This window comes from Parus major, chromosome Z (assembly GCF_001522545.3).
Source record: "Parus major isolate Abel chromosome Z, Parus_major1.1, whole genome shotgun sequence".
NCBI lineage: Eukaryota > Metazoa > Chordata > Aves > Passeriformes > Paridae > Parus > Parus major.
The window spans coordinates 9,358,159-9,382,124 of NC_031799.1; the positions used below are offsets into that span (position 1 = coordinate 9,358,159).

At 43.0% G+C, this 23,966-nt stretch overlaps 1 protein-coding gene across 4 annotated transcripts in view; it reads right to left on the minus strand.

Moving 5' to 3' along the window:
• Window positions 1-23,966, minus strand: part of PDZD2 (PDZ domain containing 2) — a 175,962-nt gene that overhangs the window by 38,825 nt on the left and 113,171 nt on the right. For 2 of the 4 annotated variants that reach the window (XM_033520415.1, XM_015653547.2), the window contains exons 4-7: window positions 15,769-15,911; window positions 15,005-15,137; window positions 12,779-12,949; window positions 163-274 (exon numbers count right to left, since the gene is read on the minus strand). In XM_033520415.1, the coding sequence (XP_033376306.1) occupies window positions 163-274; window positions 12,779-12,949; window positions 15,005-15,137; window positions 15,769-15,911 (559 nt within the window). Of the gene's footprint in view, window positions 1-162; window positions 275-818; window positions 922-12,778; window positions 12,950-15,004; window positions 15,138-15,768; window positions 15,912-23,966 lie in introns of those variants that run through there. The other 2 variants (XM_033520416.1, XM_015653548.2) reach the window with 2 other exon arrangements.

Genomic DNA, 23,966 nt, shown 5'->3' on the forward strand with positions numbered 1-23,966 from the left:
TTCAGCTCAGGAGGCTGAATGCAACTGTCTTATACTTGGGATTTTCCTTCCAAAATAAGCTAATATGACTTCAAAGAAATCCTATCTCACTTTTACAGAGTTAAAATAAATACACTACATTGAAAAATCTACAATTGTTATCTTTTATCAGTCCAGCCTTACCTTGAGATCGACTTCTGTATTTCAGTATGCCACTTGCCAGAGCTGAACTCTGATTGTTTCCTTTGGACACTTCTGCACAAGCGGGATCTTGAGACTTCTCCGTTTCCATCACCTAAAAGAAATTTTTTTTAAAAAAATTCTTGCAAACTAGAGATGTTGATGACATTTTTCTCATTGTCATTATGAGACAGAAAATTCAAAGCATATCATGTTTGTTTCCAAAACATGTAATTGTATTAAGTCAGCTTACATTTTCTGCAAGTAATTGTTAGCAATGCCTTTGGATATTAAGGTCAGGCATCCTCTGCAAAAACCACACAAACGCCCCCAGAATGCATCCAGCACTCCGTGGCACCTCACTTGGGCACCTCTGCATGTATTTGAACAAAATTCTACCTTTTATTCCCAGTTGTGCTGCTCTGCAGACTTCCAAAGACATCACATCTTTGCAGAGAAAACAACTTTAAAAAAGCGCTGTTTTACTGTTAGTGTCTGCTGAGCACCAGTGCAAAGCTTGATGAAGAAAATCTCATTTAACAGAAAGTTATGACAGCTAAGCACTTAAAGAGCCTGGAAATGTGCAATTAAAGTTTACAGGTGGAATCACAACCCCACCACCCTGAGAAAAGGCATCAGGACAGGAGGAGTCTGTTTACCAACTGTGTTTGCCGGGATGCCAAGTAACAAGGTAAGCAGCGCAGCCACATGTCCTCTGCCTCCTGTTCTCCCATGCTCAGAGACCCATGGGCAGGCTCTGTCCAGCCCCTGCATTTTGGAAGCTGCTGGTGAAGTGCTGGAAGTCAGTTTTTAAAAAAACCCCACCCAAGTAACCACTTTCCTGTAAAAATAATTTCTGCTTCTGCTATTCAATCTTAAAAACGTCAGTCTTTCCCACAACCTGCCTCCCATCCCCCAGTCCCTCTTATACCCAAGCCAACAAAGTCAAAGTTTATCTTTTGTGCAAGTCTAGACTACATGATTTTAGTTTGAACAGTAGAAACTTCAGGAAAACATAAAACTGGCAGAAACAGGAAGCTGGAATACAAACTGCTTTTTATTCCTTCCCCTTCATCATGAACAGCTACAGTTAATTTACACATAGTTTGTACATCCTAGCTAGTAGTTGTTGAAATTTTTCAAGGCATTGCAGCAACTACTTTAGAGTCCACTTCTAACAACAAATGCTTTGCAGCTCACAGCTCCATGCAAACTTAAAACCACCTGATTCATTCATCAGTCTGAAAAAAAACCAGCACTTGTGACTTGGTCATCTGATAAGGGCCTCATTCTAGAAAATATGTAAGACATCAGATTCAAAACCTCATGAAGAAACCCAAACCATCAGCAATTAGGCCATACAAAGCGTCACAAGCTCTCCTTCCAACAGACTTCTGGGATATGCAGAAGATAGCAGAAGCACATGGAAATGAGACAGGAACTCATGGATCTCACAAAGATACATTGAAATTTACTACACAAGTGGGAACACTCTTTATGAAGTGAAGATGTCTCCCAGGTAGAAGGGCAGAAATCATTTGCACAGGCACAAAAATCTCCTGGTGATCTTACAGGTGTACAAATCAATGGGTGCACAAGACCAGTACAAACTCTGTGCTGGAGAAATATGTGAAGCACAGAGATGAAGAACAACAATTGAACAGCTGGTGAGCTGTTTAACTATCCAAACAGAAGGGGATGGGTCCAGTCTGACTTTCCTGGAGCTGAGGCACAACACAGACCAAGCCTGGAGCTGTACAGATGTTTGGTTTCCACAGCCTACATGGACATGGGCACATGATAAGACCACACAGCTCCCAGCCCAAAGTTGGACTACTTCTTCCAGCTCAGAAGAGGGGAGAAAAAAGGACTTTGTTTGTAGAAGTAGGTAGTACTTTGTACAAAGTAGTACAAAGAGATGCTGAAATCATCTCTGCCAGGGGCCAATTTCCACCCTGAGCCCAGGCTCAAGGGTGACCTATTCAGTACACCTTGTGCCTCTGCTGCACGGGGTTTGAGTTTGGTTTGTTGCTGATATGTTGGGGTTTTTGCTGATTTTTATTTTGACTGACACAGGAGAAAAGTACCAATGCATTCTGCAACAACATACATGTTTATCTAGTGGGGTGAGAAAAAAACCAGGATACGGTTGCCATTTGTATTAAAACTGTGCACCCCAAGCTACCTTCCCCTCACAGCAATCCTGGAGCCTGTGAGCCTACAGATATCAAACACCCAAACCCCATGTATGATCCACAGAAGGTCACATGTGTGCGAACACCATTGCTAGGAAAAGCTTCAAGACATTCTCAACAGCTTCCTGAAATTAATAGTTTATCCAACTAGGCTTCAGACTACAATTAGGAAATAAAAACATTTAAATTATCTGTGTCATTAAAAACATTTAAATTATCTGTGTGGGTTTTTTTTATTTTGGCAGAAGTATTTTTCTGACACCAATTATAAACACATAGGGGAAGACACACTAGCATTTGCAATGAAGTAGATATTCTTTAAGCTGTTGAACTTGCCTAATAAACCACCAGGAGTTTTATCATATTCAGAAAACACTTAGAAATCTGATCTACAAAGCTTGCAAGAACTCCCCAAAGGCGTGTGTCTGTAATCTTTGGCTCTCTCATAACCTAGACAAGAAGAAAAATCCAGCTCCACCTTATCCTTCTGGCAGCGAACATATCGCTTTACTGTCTCGAGGTGGCTGCCCAGATTTAACCATGCCATTTTAATTTTCCTCACTTTCAAGGAAATGAAGCTTATTATTTCAGTCCTGTAGGTCTCTTATTAAACTAAACCAATAAATCCCTCCCAATGCGGTCCCAGCATTAAGGACAAGGGGAGCTTTAACACGCGCAGTAGTTTGAAGGGAGATCTAAAAATAGAGCCCATTTTGCCAGTTCATTAAGTAGCTCTGGGATCAAGTGACGGTGACATCTCAATTGATTTCAAAGGAAACGGCATTATCAGGGACACTCGGTCCTGGCACTGCACCAGAACGAACAACTGCCCTCGGAATCCTCGCCTGGGCAAAGCTCCAGCGTGACCAGGCTCTTAATTAGGCGAGATGAGGAGCAGGATTATGACAGTCTGCACTGTTTAACCGCAAACAGTTTGGCAATCCCTTGCCGATCTACAAAAACAAGACGGCACACAGAGGTTGATACAATTTAATAAGTAAACTGCTTTTCTGCTGCCCTTGCAGAGCTCCTCAGCTGCTGCCTTTCCATCAGCAAGCCCACCCGACTCCCCCCGGCACAGCCTGGCTGGCTCTGGCAAGGAGTGCTAGCAGCAGGCAGACCAGTTTATCCTGATGGCTTGGGGATGAAGTAGCGAGAACCAGGCTGAGAAGTGTGCAGCATAACAAATTCTGTCCTACCTGCACTGGCAAAGCAAGTCCACCAGCAAGAGTACTGTCCTTCTTCAGAACAGCCACGTGAAAGAGGAATGGCTGTGCACCAGCACAAGCTCTGTGGGAAAATTCCACATCTTCTCTGGTCCCATTCACACTCTGTCCTGGTCTCCAGACATGACAATTTTTCTTCAAGCAGCACTACCCCAAACATTTAACCATGAATTACCTCAATGCCACTGTCTGTGGGGGAGCCATCAGGAGGAACCCAACAGGCCTCCAAGAGGAGCCAGCACAGACTCTTCAGAGCAACGCCCCACACACCCAACACAAACCTTCATCTATTCCCTGCACAAAGTCTTTCTTTCTAGTCCCTTGAGACAAGCTGATGCTTTAAAGCCTCTAATCTTTCAAAAAATTTTCATGGTTTTTTTTTTTTTTTCTATGACCTAGTATAATTCTAGCTGTTTCAGTTATTTGTGCAATTACTTATTGCTTTATGGGGCACAGCATGCTATAAGCCTTAAATGTATCTGCTAGGCAGGGAACTCTACATGCCCCTTTGCCTTGCACAGAAAGTAAAATACCTTCACTTTTAAATTACCTCTTTTTCACTTTAATTCAATCCATCTCACAGACAAATTACAAACTGCAGCACTATAATTTATGAGAATTAACATTGCAAGTGATGCAGAGAACATGGATTTTGTGATCTTGGACAGCACTGAGTTTTCCATGCCTTACTGCTCTGTTTTAGGGCATGTACACAGCATGCACAGATCCTAGAAGGAGACTGATGAGCAGGGATACACTGCATCAGGGGCTGCAGCACCCAGGGGCATTTTTCCAAATTCCAAAGCCCAGGATGATCCCTAAACATGGAGCTCATAAGAAGTTGAAATTAAATCCAGACTTAGCAATTTTTGGTGCAAGCTAGAGGACACCCCTCTTTCAAAGGGCACTTGCATTGCTGCTCCTCTCTTTCATGACACAAAAGCAGAGAACCACTTGGAGACAGGGAGGGAGGAAAAGACAAGGAACATCACCTCCACATCAACACTAAGTCAGTGTCTTGAACTGGCACCTCTATAAAAACCAGTGCCCTTGTTGCACCCCTAATGCAAAGCTGACAGGGCAGACAGCAGTTCTGCACATTCACCAAGGAGGCCATGGGAGGGCTCAAATCTGGGCTGTGTTTGGCAGCACTGGTGAAACAAAGCCTCCACCACCTTCCCCAGAAGCTCACCTGGGAACTACACAAGCTGGTACCGTCAAGTGCAGCCCATATGTCCTCCTGCCCAGCCAACAGGGATGGGAATCCAAGTCCTCCTTTACTTAATTTTAAAGAAAGTGTTGGAAAACTCTTGGCTCATGTGCAGCAAGAGATCAGGAAATCTGATAAATAGTCAAGAACTGGAGCTGCCCAGCTTTCTGAATAGGTGGAAATGCCAAATAAACAAAACAAAAGCTTTTAAAGTGGTGTCTAGTCTGCCACTTTACCAAATGCCTGCACTCAAAAGTGACCCTAAGCCTTCAGTATAATGCAGTAGTTGCTAGACAGGGTATTACTATTCATTTCAAGAGGCATAAAGCCCCAACCATTATTTTTGTGTCTCTTAAAATCTGCAGAGTAAGTCACACACAAACCTGCACAAGAAACAAAACCTGGCATTCACCAGCAAAAATACAGCAGCAATATCTGTCCATGCCCACTCTGTAAACAGACTGGAAATGCACTATGGCAGAGCTGAGCTACTCTCATCTTTGGTAATGTTCTATTTACTTTTTACAAGACTCTCCAAAACCTTCTTGAATGTGTTTGACACCAGGAGCCACCATGTGCTGACCACTGTTCAGGGTCTCAACTGTGCTGGCTCCAGTGACTCACTGGTCAGAGCAGCTAAGCAAAGCACACTCCATTTGCAGATATCCAAAGAGCCACTAAAATTACTAAAAATGTTTAGAAGAGAAAAACTTATAAAAAATATCCTTTTAAATAGGAAGAAATGTAGGAAATGGCTAACACAGCCAAGTTTTCCATGAAACACATATCGCAGACAACACATGCCTTGGAAACAGTAAGATGCTCCCAGCTAAACAGTTCCCAATCCCTTTTGGACCAGATTACTCTTTTTCTGTAGCATATTATGATTTTCACTAGAAACAGCTTTTGAGCTAAAGCAAATCAAATGCACACAAACAGATCCCTGCTGTTCTCTTTTTTATGCTTTATCCTTCCCCCCCCACTCCCCAAACATCAAAAAAAGCAGGACACATGCTTTCCATGCAGTTTAGATACTGCCCACGAGATGTCTCTATGTGCTGCAGAGAGATCCCAGAAGACCAGTCTTAGTAAACAGCAGAGACCTAAGGGATTCCATGAGTGTACGACAAACATGGAACTCAAGCAGTGTGAAAGCTGGTTCAGCTACTCCATTGTTTTGGTTAATATATGCTCAGTTCATGGCTTAGCACAGATCTGGAGCCTTTACACCATAACAAACAATAAACTGCTTATCTTTTTTTTACTTTCCTTTTTTTTTTTTTAATGACAATCTTTTAATTCCCAATGAGGGACAAAATATGCAATAATCACTCCTCAAAATAAACAGCTCTCCTGAGAACAAAACAAGACCTTCTTAATACTGATGTCAAGCAACAGCTGCAGAGAGCATTCCCATGACGCCACTGGTGGGAGCTTTGGATTTCAGCTCCAAACTGGCATTTCATACCATCCTAAGTGTAGAAGAAGATACGGAATATGCAAGAATTAAGTGTCTTTTATACCTGCATGAAGTATCTTTCATACCTACATCTTCAAGGATCTGAAGCCTCATGCGTTATAGATGCTGCACAGCACATCTCAAATGAGTTCTACCTAATCCCAGCCAAGTCTGGACAGTGTACATGGTCAAAAATTCGCAGATGTGGTACTGAGACATTCACACTAACTAAAATTCTATAGCCTGTATCATCCTTCTGCTAATGTATGTGAACCGCATGGCTGTGACAGCATTTCTCTTGTTCCAGTGCCATGAGGGTGTTATTTTTAGCTTGTTAAAGGCAGTTCATCTCCTTCAAAACTGGGCAGTTATCCAAACAGCCAAAGGAGAGACAGGCTGTACTGTATCTGATGCTTTATGGGAAAAGCCCTCATTCACAAAAATAAAAACCATGCTGAACCTGTACCGTAGATAAACTTGCATTTCTATTACTCTGCTGACTCGGCTTTCAAATGTATGACATGGGAAGAGCAAAGACTGTAACTCTGGGAATTGTCTGCACTGTTATTTATGGTCAAGTGAGAAAGGTTATCTTCCACCAGCCAAGCAACAGGAGGTATTTCATGATTTGCATCACATCTACAGAGAGCCCCTCTAGTACTGGGCCCTGGGTGAAAGGATTTTCTCTGGTCGTGCCTTTAAGATGAAGGAAAAGGCCCAGAAGGGCTGGGAGCCAGGCACAGGGAATGATGCGAGCACTCTGAGGAGCTCCCGCTGAAGAACATGAAGAGCGAGCTCATGTTAATGTCTCCTTGACAGGTGAATTTTACAATGTGTGAAAAACAGTAATTCAGTGACACTGCACCCCTGGAGGCCTTTCAGCACTCTTCCTCCTCCCCAGCTCATGTGCCAACACCTTTCCACAGCCCTGACCAGTGTCACACCACCACAACCAGCCCATCACTGAGCAACCCCCCCTCAACAGGTCCAACTGTAATCGCTTGTTTTAATGTGATAGGGCTTCTAGAAACAACACACACTGTGTGAATAAGATTTGGTCTCCAAGCATTTTGTCATTTTCTCTTGCCCAAATTCCTAACTACATTTACTCTGAAAACTTGCTTCTGGAGTCACTACAGGACGCAGTGTGTCTCATCAGCAACAGCATGAGTGAAAGGCACTGCATGGGCACAGACCCATCGATGTGCTGGGCAAGGCTGCACCTCAGAAAGGTACAGCACAGCCAGACTTCCAACAAATTCAGCATTTACAGCTGAGCAGCAGCTCTGAGCCATGCCAAAGTGCAGCTGGCCCGTGCCCTTGCCTGCCCCTTCCGAGGGTGATGTGGCACATGGCAGGATCTGCAAACATTGCCAGCCATCACCACAAAGAGGAAAAGGAGCTGCTGAACCCTTCCCAGTACATAAACAAGCCCCACACCAGGCTCCTCAATTTCTTCCCCTTCCCCCCACCCTAAGTAAAGCCTTTCATTGCTAAGCAAATTTCTGCCAGGAAAATATTTTTCTTGCTTTTCTCCCAGCCATGCAGTGATGTTTGAGGAGTGAGCCATGTTTCTGTAGCCTGTGTTGAGACTGCAGTGCCCTAATGGGAACAAACACTCCAGTACTCCAAGTAACGAGGGCCCCTCTCCACGCCCTGCACACATTTAATTGTTGAGTTATGCTTCCTGTTCCTTCTCAATGCTAATGCTTTCTCTGAAATTCTCTCTCAGTGTTTCCAGAAGAACTTTTGACCCCAAGACTGTTTTTAAAGTTATGGCATTGTTATCCTGTTCTTCACTATGCTTGCATGGCTACAGGTAATTATGCATGGATTCCCTGGTAAGACAGAAAGGCTCATGGCAGAAAACAACTAGTCAGTCCTACAGGACAGGAAAAAAATATAAATGGAGAGGGAGCAGAGTTAAACAAATGCAATTCTTCACGTTCACCAAACAGGTTTATTTATCCTCTTTCAGCTACACGTCTTACATGAAAACCACAAGTGGGTTTTGGCAGGGATCAGGTAACCCAGATCACGCAGGGAACAGGAGACATCCTGTTTCTGTTGCTGGTGGGAGGGTGAGGACCTTGCAGGGTCATGGCCGTCTCCGTGCGCAATGCACCCAGCACTGACGTGGGAGGCACACTTCAGGTCATCTCAAAATGATTAAATATGAGTAGAAAGGCCCTGATACCCCACAGCAGAGGGCCACGCAGCTGGGGGCGCTGCCAGAGGCTGAGCTTGGGCACAGGGAGGCAAATTCCCTCCCCAGTGTCCCCTCAAAAGGAAAAGATAAGAGTGACCTCTTTTTCTGTTTTGTACAGTCCTATTCTGCAGGGAACAGACTCAGCTCAGGATCCTGCCTCCAGCAACAGGAATGGCAGATGCCCAGGGGAGAACACAAGATTTAAGTACAGAGGAGCAGTCCCTAGCCTTCCATTCCTGCCTCCAGCAATTACAGATCCAAACCTTCTGAGGCAGGCACCCTTTTGCTGTATTTACTAACCTGTGGAAATTTCAAGCCATTAATACGAAGCTGGTTACTGAAGCTGAACATTTAAAAAACACTCAGACCATCAGATATTGAACACAAAGGCAAGTAGCTTTTGAAGCAACTAAGAATGGCACATGCTTCTGTCTAGGGACCAAAAGTCCCCCAAATTCATTGGACACTTTGCAAATTCTTAGAAGATGAGCTTTCACTCAGTTCACTTCCCAGGTTGTTCCACCAGCCAGAAATGCAGTGACAGACTCAGTTTCAAGTAAAAGTGAATTAGAATTAAAAACAAATCATGCAAGGCAAATACTATAATAGTATCCTACTTCACACTTGGACATAAATAGTGGCATTTTAGAATAGAAGTGTAAACTGCACATGGCAAAGAATGGATTGTAGTGGAGGAGTTTAAAATCCCCAAAATGTCTCAGGACCATTTAGGATAACACAACTCTCTGACAGTGTTTTGTATCTGAAGTTTAGGAAAATTTTGGACAAACTACTCCTGAAATAAATTTACTTTCAGGACATTAATGTAATCCTTTTTCTGCCTCGCAGCACACGTCTTAGTTAAGTCAAAACTTTAAGGCATGTTTCATGTTAAACAGGGCTTTACATAAGGAGACTGTAAAAGCAGAACTCCATGTAAATTGTATTATGTGATTTTTATTAATGAAAGTTCACAAGTGGACTTTCAAGTAAGACTTAAAGCGATACTTCTCTTAAATTACAGTTTTCAAGTAGAAAAGAGTCACTAAAATCTTCAGCTGTGTCCTGCAGAAGCTGACTAGCTCAGTCACTCAGAAGCTGACTATTTCCCTGCCTAAAATGCTGAAGAGTGGAACTTAAAAGAGTTGAAAAAAACAAATGCTCACAGGGAAATTTTTTAACCACCAGCATCTAGAAAAGATAATTTTCATTTTTACTACTTTTTTCAGATTTTTTGTAAAATAAGCCAGGTCAGAAGGGACCTTGGAGGGGTGTCCCATTTCAAAACAGTGACAACTTACATCAGTTTCCTCAAGAGCCTTATCAGGCTGAGTTCTAAGTAGCTACAAGCATGAGAATTTGCATACCTACTTTCATTCCAAGTGATTGTTTTTTCTGCCTGGTTCAGCCTTTAGGCAATCAGGTGCTAAAGCAGCAAGTCCACCAAGTCTAATAATTATGACTGTGAATACTCAACAGTGAATTATATTCACAGAGAGAAGTTAATGACAGAATACCTTTGACAAACTAGAAGCTCCTGCAAGTTTTTAGTATCTTCTAGACTTGTTTAAGAATTAGACAGACATTGTTCTGGGTCAGAAAAGGGACAATGAAGCCTCAGCTGACAATAAAACACTCTGAATTACTCATTATGACATAACCATCCAGCACCTGACAGTGTTCCTTTAAGTCCCTCCAAAGCCCCGCAGAGTAAACAAGAAAATCCATTAACCTCTTGTCAGAGGTGAGAAAGGTAACTCCTGGACAAGGCTGAGTTGAGAGTCAGCTTCAAATCTAAGATGTCTGACTCTTAGACTGAGATCACAGTCTCATTACCAGACTCATACCTGGTCCAGGCCTTGAGTACCACCCATCCTGAAAGTCTAATATAATTACATTTGTGCTGATTAAAAATAGTCCAGCTTAGTTCCTGCTTTAATCCTCAGTCACACTGTCATCCCTTATCTACAGTACAGATATAATGGAATATATGTGAGAGAAAGAGAAGACACATGAATATCATCAAAAGCGTGAGAGCAGCAAAGAACAGTGATTTCCAAAGCAATTTTGCAATAATCTATTGGACTATACATTTATATACATTTAAAAATATAACCTTGTGATGCTTTGATTTCATACTGGCCTTGAAATCAGCTTCCAAGCTTTGGTGTGAAAAATCCCCCTCAGTCTTGCCAGGTGGAAAAAAGCCGTATGAATTTTATCTTTCCCATACATTTACCTTCCTCTGTCCTGCCTGGTGGTGGTATGCAGTGTTTGCACAGCCCAGCTCAGCTCAGGCTGCCCGGACCTGAGGGGGATGGATGAGCATGAAGGTAAAGCTGAGAGGTTTACACAATACAGACTGGCCACCCCGGGCTGCAGAGCATCCTGTCTGCACTCCAAGGCTGACACAGCAATTGCAAGGGGAACACGAACAAATTCTGTGCTTTGGATCAGAAAAGCTATGATTTCATCTGCAGATCAAGCAAAAACAGAAGAGGTCCTGAAAGTCACCAATAACTTATTATATTTCTTTAAATTACATCCTTTCAACAAAAGAAATTAATATAAGAAGAAAAGACACTTAAAAAAAATCCTGCTGCTACTCTTCTAAAGTGTTTATTGTAGCAGATTTCTGTGACTTCCCCTCAGCCTTCCAGTGGTGTATTCTGAAAGCAAAGAGCTATTGCCATCAGGGGCGAGAGTGCCTGACAAGCAGGCAAATCCAGCCAGCTCTGAGTTAGTGGCCACCATCACTGCCAGCTGCAGTGGCACGGGCATGGACATCAGCTCAAGTCCAAGCTGAAGGGTTCTGGGAGGCTCATTCAGCTGTGTCCTCGTGGTCACGTGCACCCCAACCATCTTGAGCTTCCCTGAGCACTCTATTAATCTGGAAAGGAAACACTTGATAAAAAAGCCATCACTGGCAACCAGGCAGAGCCTTGTTGGAATAGACATGGGCAAACCAAGTGACAAATAACTCTTAGTGTCTAATAGAAGAGTCCCTGGAATGCCAGGGAGTTTAATCCCAAAGCCACACATAATTAAATTTTGTCAAAATTGATTTTTATATTTAAGTGCTGCAGAGCCATAGCCTTATTAGAAATTACCAGAACAGGAAGCATGATATGCAGAAGAATTCAAATTATTTTGATAGTAAAAAGAATGCTTAGATGCCCACTCAAGTTCACACACAAACACTACAGCAACAGCAGCATGCTAAGCATCCTGCATTTATTTTTTTTTTCCTTTGTCCCCTGAAAAAGGCACTCTGGCACATAAAAAAGAAGATAGTGAAGAAAAAACAAAATTTGCCAGAGTACTGAGATGTGTGAGAGTGAGGACTGTCAATAAACACTGACCCAAGTAAGTCAGAGATGACAGGCATTTAGGAAGTGAACACTAGCATCATGAGACTCATCCTGGGGAGCAGCCTTTTTGCTCAGGTGTAAGAGTAAGAACATAAAATCAAAACAATCACCAAACCAGTATCATATCTGAGCCATCCAAAGGTTGAACTGATTTATTTTAACTGTAACAGAAAAGAGTGGGAAGGGAAGACAAGAACAGAACATAAGAAAGAAATAAAAGCTTCCAATGAATCCACCTGCCTTTCCTTGCTGGAAAACCAGTCCATGAGCATTTCAGATTAGAAACATCACTTTATTTTTTGTCTGTACCATACAAGAGAGGCCCAGAAGACCTATGAAGTTTCACAGAGCTGCTGCATTACAAATAAATAACAATAACCCACTTAATCTCTTCTTAATGCAGCCCTGAAGGGAATGCAAGTAAGATTATCAACCGGCAGCATTTATTCAGCAGAACTTCAACTATGGTTCACAGCCAAAAATTCCTATCCCTCCTCCAAAGTGTCTGTTGGCTTCAATAGAGCAAATACAAACTTCAACACTTGGATCATAAACTGTTAAAGAAGTTTTGTTACAAAAGGAGGGGAAAGAAGAGCATGTAACTGCGTAAGCACGGCAAGAGACTTTGCATCAGATCCAACAAAAGCAGTGGAAGTGGGTGGAAAACAATCGAAGAGCAAAACAAAACCACGATTGCAACATAGGCTGGAGACCTCGAGAGCTCCTGCTCCCTGTGCTGCTGCCTTGCTGCAGCTCAGAAATGGCAGGGACTGTGGTAAATGCCATCCCCTTTCCAGATTCTCCCCCACATCCAGTGCAGAGAAGGGCTGGGTGGGATGGGATTGCCTGGTCCTGAGGAACTGCTCCATGCCAGGCTCTAGAAGAATGTGATAGCTGCAAATGGGCTTTGAGAAAGAGAGTAAAAATGTCACACCAAAACCACACTTACAGAAACCAGTTTTTCAGGAGACACATTCACTCCTTTCACATCTTCTTCTTCTTCCGGCTCTTCATTTTCCTTATTGTCAGTGCAAGAGACAGAGTCTTGGACTGAGCAAGTGCTAAGCAAGTCTGGCAAACTGGTAGATGGATACCTCAGAAGATCTCCTTCAGAAGATTCCTACCCGAGAGACAACACAATATATTACATCATGTGCAGAAAAACACCAGTGTCACAGTAAAACTGCTCCATCTCACACCTGCCCAGTGTGAGCTCCCTGGTAATCCTCCCCATGTTACACACTTCCATGTGCTCAAACCTGTAATGGTCTGGTGACCATTACAATAAAAAGCAAGCTTGGTCTTAAAGTGTATATAGTACACATAGGCCAATACATGTTTAAACCACTTAGATTTCATAAAGAAGAATTTTAAATAAATGCTTCTTCAGCAGCCTGCTCCTCCCCACTTTGGGTTTTCAGTAAATGTCACTGAGAGTGAACTGAGAGTTTACAGACCTCATTATTCATTCCACTGCATCCCAAATCACACCCTGTGCTCCTGTTCCCTTCACATGTTTATCTACCTACACACAAAAGAATACACTGACAACCCTGCTTGGGACAATACAATGAAAACTGACCCACCAATCCTCTACCAACTCAGTCCTGATGCTCAAGCTCAAGCTTCCAGTCCTTGCTACATTTTCTGGAAGGCAAACATGTGCCTCAGCCAAAAGTAGTGGCTAGACAGATTCACCACCTTCAGAACAACTTCATTTTTACTGACCATGCACCAGGCCAAAAGGCAAAACTGCATTCCTGTACTAACAAATAATGCCCAGAGGGAGCTGCTGAGGAACACTTCACCTATCTACACCTTTTAAGGGGCTGCCAGAAATATGGCACAGGCTGTACTCCCTCCTGCTTGCCTTTCCAAGGGATATGAAAACTGAGTGCACAGGGCACAGGACAAACAGATTCACAGCCTGATCAGGAAAGTGAAGTTTTATGCCCAAAGCCAATGCATGATGATTATTTTGATGAGGTCACCATAGGAACAAGCACTTAATTTTAAGGAGAAATAAATGTCTACTACCTTGTGCTTTGGCAGAGTCCAACTGACTAAAGGAAACACAAAATGTACCTACTTCAGGTGAAAACGTGGTGTTTCCAGAATAAACACTTGTGGGGTTAATGCCAGATTCTGACCCTGAAGGTCTTCAATGTCTAACAGAAATGTTAGAGAAATCACAGATGCTTCACTTTGAATATGGTGGAATACAGCCTCTCCTTGAAAAACATGTGCATGCAGCATCCAGGGAAGCCTCAAGAGCATCCAGACATTAAAGCCATGGAAACCATGGCTGGGAAAATCTGAGGGTAAAGCCAAGAAAAAATTTTAAAATACTGACATAGCAGTTTGCTGACACCCTGGAAATGCAGGGTATATGAGGGCACTGTTTGGGCTGAGATGATCCTGTCACCACCTCAAAGGCCCTGGTGACCTCCACCCTGCAGGCAGGTCCTAATTTGAGACCCCTGGCTGCTTTTGGGAGTCGACTGACTACCCACTAAACACCTGCAGCAACTCAGATCTGGGGGCAGCAGGATATGATCCAGGGAGAAGAGAAAATAGAGGTGAGCAGGATTTTCTTAAACAAAGAAGAAAAATATTATGTAATATCCCCTCTGCCTCTTCTGTGATAAAGGCAGAACGAAGAGTCCAACTGATAAATGAGTTCCACTCTCATTTCCCTGAACTTTCACATTCCTTTATCTGTAAGAGCTCCACTCCATGCTATTAACAAGGACAAAATAAGGAACTCAAGCCAAGAGATCATCATCAAGAAATCTCAGGCACACAGAACAAAGATGAGAGGTACACAGGCTGTGAAGGCAGGAAGCAGAAGAGGCTCAGAACAGCCTGCTTTACTTAGCATATAATTTTAAGAAAATGGCTTTTGCCAAAACTTAGGTAATGTCTGCATGAATAAATACTCATCTGCACACTGAGTGACAGTGACAGTACAAGCAAATCATTAATTTGGTCTATACTGTGCTGATTTGCCATAGATTTATGGCAGCTATTGATATATTTCCCCTTACTGCGCATTAAATTTAGAGCAGCAAACATGCACACGTGATTCCCTGTGGAAAATATGCCCTTTTCACACAGCACTTGCACAAACATTTGTGGATGTACATTTGTGAGACCACCCAGGAGATGGCTGTACCTTGCTAGAGACCACCAGCTGCACCAGGCCAGCGGCCGAGCGGAGGAGGGCCACGGCATCCTGGTGGGAGAGCCCCACCAGCGACTGCCCGTTGATCATGAGGAGCTCGTCGCCGGCCATCAGCCTGCCATCCCTGCAGAAACAGAGTGGGAACAGGGAGCTGCAGGGTGGTTCCATCACAGTGCTGGGCTCCAGTGGAACATGGTGGGATGTGGCGGCATGGAAAATACATGATCTCACTTAGCTACGCTTGCACTGATCAGTGCAGTATTACTTTCTAGAAAAAGGGGCTCGGAAAGGTGTCCACAGGAAAGCATTGTTATAACCAGGGCATTTCACCCTCTGCAGGGCTGAGAGCCCACAAGTCTTCTCTGTGACCCACTGGATTAGGTCAGTAAACAGCAAAAAAAGCCCCATCTTCACTTCAGGGCTGTCAGTGAGCACCCAGGGGTTGTGCAGCTGATCCCATGGGAAAGGCAGATCTTTTAAAAAGGGACCTGGGGGAAAAACACTACAAGCCATCAGGCTCCTTGGTTTTCCCTCCACCACCAGTGTTTGATCTGTCTACAGTTTGGACAAAACCTTCTAGAAGAAGCTCCAGTGATCAAACAGAAAAATTAATCTTTAGTCTGACAATGCCATATTCTCACCCTCACACCACGGGAGGGAAAAACTCCTAAACTCTTCTTATGAACCCAGATAACAGCGATGGCCACGGATATTCCATCACACCCGCCACCATGAAGGCACCACTGTCGCCTCACCTGTGAGCAGAGCCGCCTTCCTCCACATGGGTGACGATGATGCTGTGAGGGGACCGCTTCGACCCTCTGCCTCCTGTTATCTGGATTCCCAGCCCGTCCGTCCCCTTCAGGATGTGCATCTTCCATATGCGGCAACCTTCTCGCTGAGAGAAAACGTGCAGAAAGTCCTTCAATTTGGATTTGGAACACCAAGAGAGGGCCGGGAGGGTATGGGAAGGAGCTATTTAGCACCTTGCTGCCCATCACCACACACCTGTATAGCCCAAGCTATACTGGTGTTTCTGCTGAGCTTTGCTATGTTAGCTGTGGTCCAAGCGAAGGAGGAAGAAAGAAGGCAGCACAGAGCAGGGTCAGCACGAAGTAGTTTCCTTGCAGGGGTGTTTGCAGCTTTTCTGAGCCACCCAGAGGCGCTGCTCTCAATGCCCTGATGCTTTCCAGAGCAAAGTGGCCTCAAATCCCTTCGCCAAAACTCCAGGATGAGCCGTGCAGGGCTGCAGAGGAGCAAGACGTGGTTCAAGGGGGACCTTGAACATCAGGTGGTGCAGCTGCTGTTGCAGCAGGGACCAGATTCTCATCACACAGCAGTGCTTCCCCCTCCAGAGGAGCTTGCAGGATTTGAGACATAGGAAAAAAACAACCAACTTCAAATTATCAGCTGCCAATCAAGTATTTCTTACTGGGCAGCTGTTGCACAGATTGTAAATAATAAATTTACCCACTGTGGAGAATAATTTTCTGTATAAGTACAGTAATAAGCAATGTTCAAGACACCTTTATTGGTTTTGTTTATTTTTAATTGCTATCAAGATTTAACCAAAAAGCAGTTAACAAACTCCAGAGCAAAATGAAATGCAAAACAGAAACTAGCTCCCACGAGTCCTACTGGCAGGACTGGGCACAAGGAAACACAAGTGTGACAGTATCAGCAGAGCAAAAAAGGGAAGAGAAAAACAAGCAAGCAAGACAAGTAAGGCAGTTGTCAGGACGCTGTCACAGAGAGCAAATACCAGGACTACAGAAATATGAAAAACCCTTGGAAGTTTTCAAGCTTGCAAGACAGCAAAATGCACAATTCAGAGGCAATTTTTAAGCCATGTGTTGTAGTCACCAGGCACCAAGTCAGCTATTTCTGACTGGGTGTGTTATGCACACAAGTAACATTCTCACAGTACCCAAACGCCCAAGTAGCAAAGATGATTAAAATTTCATAGCAAACTGTGAAGAGCATGCACAAATTGCTGCTTCTTTCTGAGAAGGAGAACTGCTAAATTTATCAGTAAACCCAAGGGTTGTGGCAGCAACCTGCAGATTTTAGGCCACTGTTGTTTATCAGTGTTTTAAGTGAAGAAAATGTGGGGTTTTTTCCCCACTTGATCCCCGTAACTTTTAAAATCCAGCTTTCTCAGACAGAGGAACGAAGAGGTCAGTATCTACAATGATATTTTAAGAATTAGGTGAAAAATAACAAGAATAATTAATAAGCATCAATACTAATGTTACTAATGTTAACATGAATATTAGTAATAAGTACAACTATAATATTAATGAATCCCAGCCCTTAGACCACAGGTAGGAGAAACAGAAAATCCAAACCAGGTTTCATAAGAGGTGACCTAAAAGTTTGAGCCTGAAAACATACACCTGTGGATAATTTGTTAACTTGAAAGCCTTGCAGATAGGCAATATCCCAGCAGGTTTAACTGGGATCTTCAGTGCCTTCATAAAAGCCCAGTCTCCTGCTGAATAACAGGACATGTCAGGACAGAGGATGCTTTAAAATAAATTAGAGTGACACATGAGACACTGTGTTAAATGCAGGGGCAAGAGTCAACTATATTTATCTAGTTAAAAAACAGAACTGAACTACAGCATGAAAATGCTCCAGAGAAGTTTTATTGCTATGAAGTACCTTGCACACATAATGAAGACAGTACAACAGAGAAATACAATCTTTCTGCCTCCCCCAACCAAGCCCAGGCTGAAAGGATGACTATCCATTCTCCTCATAAGACGCCACTTTGAATATCCCGTTGTTAAACCAAGTTTGGAAGCAGACTTTCCAATAAAGTTTAACAATGTAGTCATAAAATTGCCATCAATGACTCGCAAAAGCTTTTTGGAACATAAGTAACACCAAGGCCCACGATGTGCCTGGGTTGCACTCCTTAGCACATTTTATTACACAATCTTCACTATCACACATCTTATGGAAAAATTTCCAAATTTATTCTTAACTGACCAACTCTCAAATATTCATTTACAGAGCACTTAATAAGAGCAAATGGCAAGATTCTGCTGCTCTTGAATGCAAGCACCGATCTCATTCCCTTTGAATGCTCACTAAAATTGAAAGCCCTTGCAAAGCAATCAAAAGCACTTGTGAAGTAAAGCACTACTCAGTCGAAACATGGGCAGAAAAACACATCCACAACAGAGACAACAAAACCATCTGGCACATGCCCAAACATACGTTTCTTTCACTCATTTTCAAATGCCACAGTCACCAACTCCTGTGGAAGAAAAGGTTGTCCCTTCAGCCCTTGGTCAGTTGCAGGCATTTCACTGGGAATAAACAACTCAGGTCATCAGATGGAAATCAGAACCCCTCACTGTTCTTTCCCATTTCTTCATAAAACATTCATAGCTCTTCACTTAACCACGTGCTGAAAGCAAGCACCCCCCACCAACACACACTACCTCTGAGGGATGTCTCTCCCAGATTTTGAAAACTATGTATTAAAGAGCAGACTGCCAGCCTCTCCATGAGGCCTCTGGAGAAAGGAGATGTCCAGCAAAACCCCCCTTCCCTCCCCATGAAGCTGCTGTGTCTTTTGTACAGAGCAGCACAGGACAGGATACTTCACAGCTGGCTAAAAATGGTACTGCTTTGAACGTGCATCTTATGTGAGTCCATCACAGGAAAGCCTTAGTAGCAAAGCCCTGTGCCAATTCCAAGGATTTGTAAATGCATTTAAATTTTACTTAAAGCTGGTTTTGTTGAGTTATTGGGGACTCCTGGGTTCAACTACACAAAGCTTAAATGCTTTAAAAAATAAGAAAAAGAAAAAAAAAAGTAGTAATGAATGTGTTTATTTTTGAAAATTTTTGAAGCATCCAATTTTCAAGCTTTCCTTCATGAATAAAGACTACAAACTCACTTACTCTTTAATGAAAGCTAGGACTCTGGTGCATCCGCTCCACTCCAGAGACTTGCAATACCCAAAGGAAACTCCAAGTGTAGTTAGATTTGGCATTCTGCAGATATGATGTCACTGCCCTTAGAGCCTGCTTAATCCCTGCCCAGAAGATGAGTTTAAATGCTGACCGTTCTTCTGTTGATCAGCTGCACGATTCCAGTTGCTGCTCAGCTGCTGTTAGTTGCACATTTCTGTTAACATCTGAATTTTCCCATCCTCTGAGAATTATTCACACAGCTTCACTTATAAATAACACAGAATAACCTCCTCCCAGCTTTGTTCACCAGTGACACAAGAAATCTGTACATGTGCACTCACTGCTCTCAGTGCAAAATCACTTCAAGAACAAAGCACAGATGTGCTGATGCCAGCTCAGTCTCGAGCTCCAGAAATCCTCATCAAGGACAGAGAGCGAGGCACTCCCAGCTCCTACTGCAGCCAGGGACCAGGTGATATCCAGCCTTGGTTACTCCTTAGGAGACTAAACCATATCTCTTAGCCAAAGGCCAGACACAAGCACCACGTGCAGCACTTTAGAACCAGCTCATGATGTAACATAAGATGAATATTTGTATATGACAATCCAAAAAATACCATGCAATTCACCTGAGATTAGGCCAAGATGGACACTCAGAAAGACATGCATGCTTTAAGAGTTTCAAAGCAATAAGAAGCAAAAATTCACTGTTAGGGACTTGACCAAACCTTAACTCTGCCCAGATCCACCCCACAGACTTTGCTTGTAATCCCAGGCAGCAGCAGCCCTGCCTACATGCATTCCTCCCAACAAAGGATTTCATGAACATAGTGAGCCAACATTTGTCAAAGTCAGTCTTGGAGGAGGAGAAGGGATTGGGTCATCTCTTGAATTCCCTTCCCTTGCATTTTCTGACTTCCCTCACACAGCAAACAGAAACACAAATGGTCAAGTCAGGCTGCAGCTGGACTAATGGCTAATTTCTGTTCTCCACAGTTACATCACTCTTGGTGACTCAACTTTCCTCCCAACTTGGCTCTTTCAAGCAGGCAGCCCTTTGGACCAGATTTTTCCACTTGAATCTGATCAACTTCAAAGTGCCTAGGTTACAAATAATTAAAATGTTTTAAAAGACAGTGTGAATATTCTACTTGGATTAATTGCAGAGTGGGAGGCCCGCAGGGGAAGGGTCATCTTATGTAACAGACCACAAGTGAGAATAGAGAATACAACTGTCAGCTTCCAGTGGGTCCCCACAGGCCATTTTTTCTCCACCGTGAAGCCATTGTACATCAGGCAGCCTCTGCTGAGAGCAAGCCTACATCTGGAATAAACTAAGAGTGCTGCAGATCAGAAAGGGAGCGCACTGCCAGCGCGACGTGGGGAAGCTCGCCGTCCGCCTGCTCGAGTGTACACCATCAAACGCTCCATTTCATAAGCACATCATTAATAAAACAAAAAGGAACGTTTCTCCTCCGAGTGCTGAGGAAAATAAATAAATAAATAGAGCAAAAGACATTGGAGCCATTCTTTCCCCCACTTCCCGTTCACTTGCTAATTGCAGGGGATTTTAAAGGGGTTTGACTTATTTTGACTGTGCCACGTTCAAGAAGCTGCAAATCTGTATATACAGAAGAAAAAAAATTGCTTTGAAATCTTTAATAAAAGACAAGCTTGGCAGGAGCAAGGTGTAAACAAATGGAAACAGAAACACTGTAAGTAGTTACAACACCAGACAGTAAAATGGAAAATGTAAAATAGTTGTCTACGAAAAAGCACTTTCTGTCACAGCAGCAATTCAGACAAAGATGATGTAAATTTGTAACAATTTTAAAACAAAAACAGAGATAAGCCCTGATAAGAATATCAATAACCATGCAAAGTCTGTATGCACGCACTGACTGACTGACATGGACTCAAATGTAGCCCACAGGACGTCTCCCTCCCTCCCTCCACAATACAACATGGGTTTTTACTGTCTGTCTGCAGGGACCAGTTGACACTCACAAACTTCACAGGGTTTCCCATTAGGTGCAGCAGAAGCAAGCAGGAGATCTTCCTCACCAGCCATGAAGCTGCTCTGGAAATGTGACACTTAAGAGAAAGTTCTAAGTTCCATGCATTATAAAAATTTACTTCAATAAAGTTCACAGCAGCTGGCAACCAGCATGCTGATCACACAGAGCTGAAAACCAGCACAAAATGCCCCGAACTGAAACACGTGACATTCAGACCTGCAGTGCAACAACCTCCTCTACATGAACAGGGAGAACATTGGCATGGCCACACCAGCATATACCCCTGCCCAGCATCCTTCACTGATGTGTGATAAGTTAAAAGCACTACTCAGCTCCCTGCTCCACCTTGGATTACATCCTGTCTCCTCCCACTATTCCCCATTCCCCAGCAGGCAGGTGGGACAGACAGATTGGTAGCTGGGGAATTAACTTGCACCATCACATACCAGGTGAGCAGCTTGAACACATTAGTCTTAAGATACAGTCAAAAGCAATCACTCTTCACAGATATTAATGTGAATGACTCAGTACCAGAAAATCATGCCAAAATCTGATTTTTGCAGATTCATAACAAAGCAATTATTTCATTAGTGGGTAATGAGTGTATTTTTAATCCAATCTGAGCCAGGTTATTTTTAAGGCTGCTCTGAAAGCAGGACTCCTGCTTTCTTCTACTACCCTGGGTTTTGTTTTCATTGTTACACAAGCAAGCTAAACAACTCCAAGATAAATCAAAAGCAGGGGAGGAAAACAATCTTAAATTTCTTTACCAGTAAGTTATTCCAAGAACGGGAGTTACTCGTCCATCTTTTCTGCCTATGAAAATTTCTTAATGCTGAACCACTGAAGCCTTTGGCTTCTACCTCTGGAAGATGTAAGCCACACAGTGTGTCTCCTACACTACTTAGAAGAGGGGGATAAATCCCCAAACCCAACAGGAATCACACAGCATTGATGATATAAATTCTCTGTGTCCTCAAAGTAGGAGTCAGGAGCACAGACACAACTGTGATTGCGTTCAACTGCCGGTTCCTGATCTCACAAGTCCCCTTGTTTGGACAAACAGCCGCCAGACACTTGGCATCTTTTCACTAAAATTTGAGTACTTTCCCCATGAAAAGAGAAGTATCCTTGGGGATGAAGCCTGGGGAACAGTAAAAAGCAAAAACATACCCTCCCCCAAACACAAACACATAATTAAAATACACAAAACAGACAGCACAGCAGAGCGGATGAAAATTCCACGACTTTAAGCAAGACTGTTACCCAGGGATCCATCTCCTGAGATAGACGGCTTGTTGACATCATTTCCTCAGCAAGGGCTTTAAACATTTCATCAGCCATTGCAAGCACCTGAACTATACCATCACCCCTTACAAAAATCTGCTGGAATCATTTGTCATCCTGAACCATCACCATCTGGATTGCACCTCTCTGAACTGTTCCACTCTTGCCATCAGCTGAATCATTATAGTGAGATCAGACAAAGGATCTTCTCCTCTGTCTCTGAGCCTGGGGGGTTTCTGCCAGGCAATTGCCCTTGAGGAGCTCAGGCTTTTAAGGGCTACAAGTCTTTGCACTGCACTGAGTACCTCACTCAGTCTCATGCCCTGGGTGGGCTTTTGGGAATGGCTAGTTGGTTAGTCTGAAATTTCTCAGAAAAGACCCTTGCAGCCTGCAGCAGATTAAAGCCCAGCCTAGAGTAGGTAACCACATACTGATGTCAGCTAAAGAGGAGTGTCTCACAGGGACTGGTATCACATCTGTCCCCAGCAAGAATCTTTTGGGTTTGCTCAGTACTTTCAGCACCCTGCCTCAAAAATTAAGCATATGTAGCTTTTTAATTCCAACAAATGCCTGAAACATTACAGCATCTAAGCAGAAAACACACTCTATTTTTAGGCATGTCCACTAGGTTTCAACTATTTGCACTTAATGATTAAAACACAAAATGGTGTGAACTTGAATTTCAGCTAAAGCTAGTCATTTGCATTTCAGTTGTGGGTTTGCTATATCTTTAATATGGCACACAAAATATTAAGGAAAAAAGTCTCAAACACCCACTTTCTGTGTGGGTGGGAAATGTTTTCATATGGGTGCTTTCACCTCTAGTTTATGATAGCTGGGTATGGCTGAGACCTCCTGCAACAGAACCTTAAATATTCATTCCTGTGCTGCCTTTGGGGACAGCTCATTTCCAAGAGTGACACTTCGTTTCAAGGTGACACATTAAAACCAACACATGGTAACTTATCCATTACCTGCCTATCTCTACATCCAAGCACCCTTAGAAAATTCAGTACAAAAACAAGATATAAGGACATGTTGCTACCCAAAATTAAAGTCTACAGCACCGCAGCTGCAGCTATCACTTAAATCACAGCAAAGGCAGGCAAATCTTAAGTCAGTTGAAAAAAATTGGCAGCAAGTGACTTAACCCCAGAAAACTGTGACGACTGTTGTTTTATGGCAAGGTGGAACATAACTGGCAGCAAAAAATATTAACTGTAATTTCACTGCTAGTTACATCAAAGCACTTCCTAAAACCCCAAGCAAAAACAAGGCCAAGTTTTGTCAGTGCTGTACAGCTACAATTAAAAGACAGTCCTTGTCCCTAAGAGAGTTTACAACCCAAAACAGGCAACAAAGAGGGAAGACATGCTTATCACAGTGCACATTAAAACTTCAAGACAGTAGATAGCCCCAGGATCCATGTTAATGAAAGTTGGAAGAAAACACAACAGATAAAAAGACATTAACAACTGAATCAGATTCAGAGGAAGGCCTTTACATGACTAAAAGTATCTACATTAGCACCTAAAAACAGTGTTATTTATGTCTAAACCATGCATCGTAAGAATCCCATAAAAGCCTTGATGAAACAGTAATTACTGCTTAGGTTGCCAAAAAAATTTGATGTAAAGCAGCTTAGCTTCAGTAGCTTCACTGGACTACCTTGCTCACAGCAAGTTTCACATTTTGGTACAGCAAAAGGGTGAGAATTTT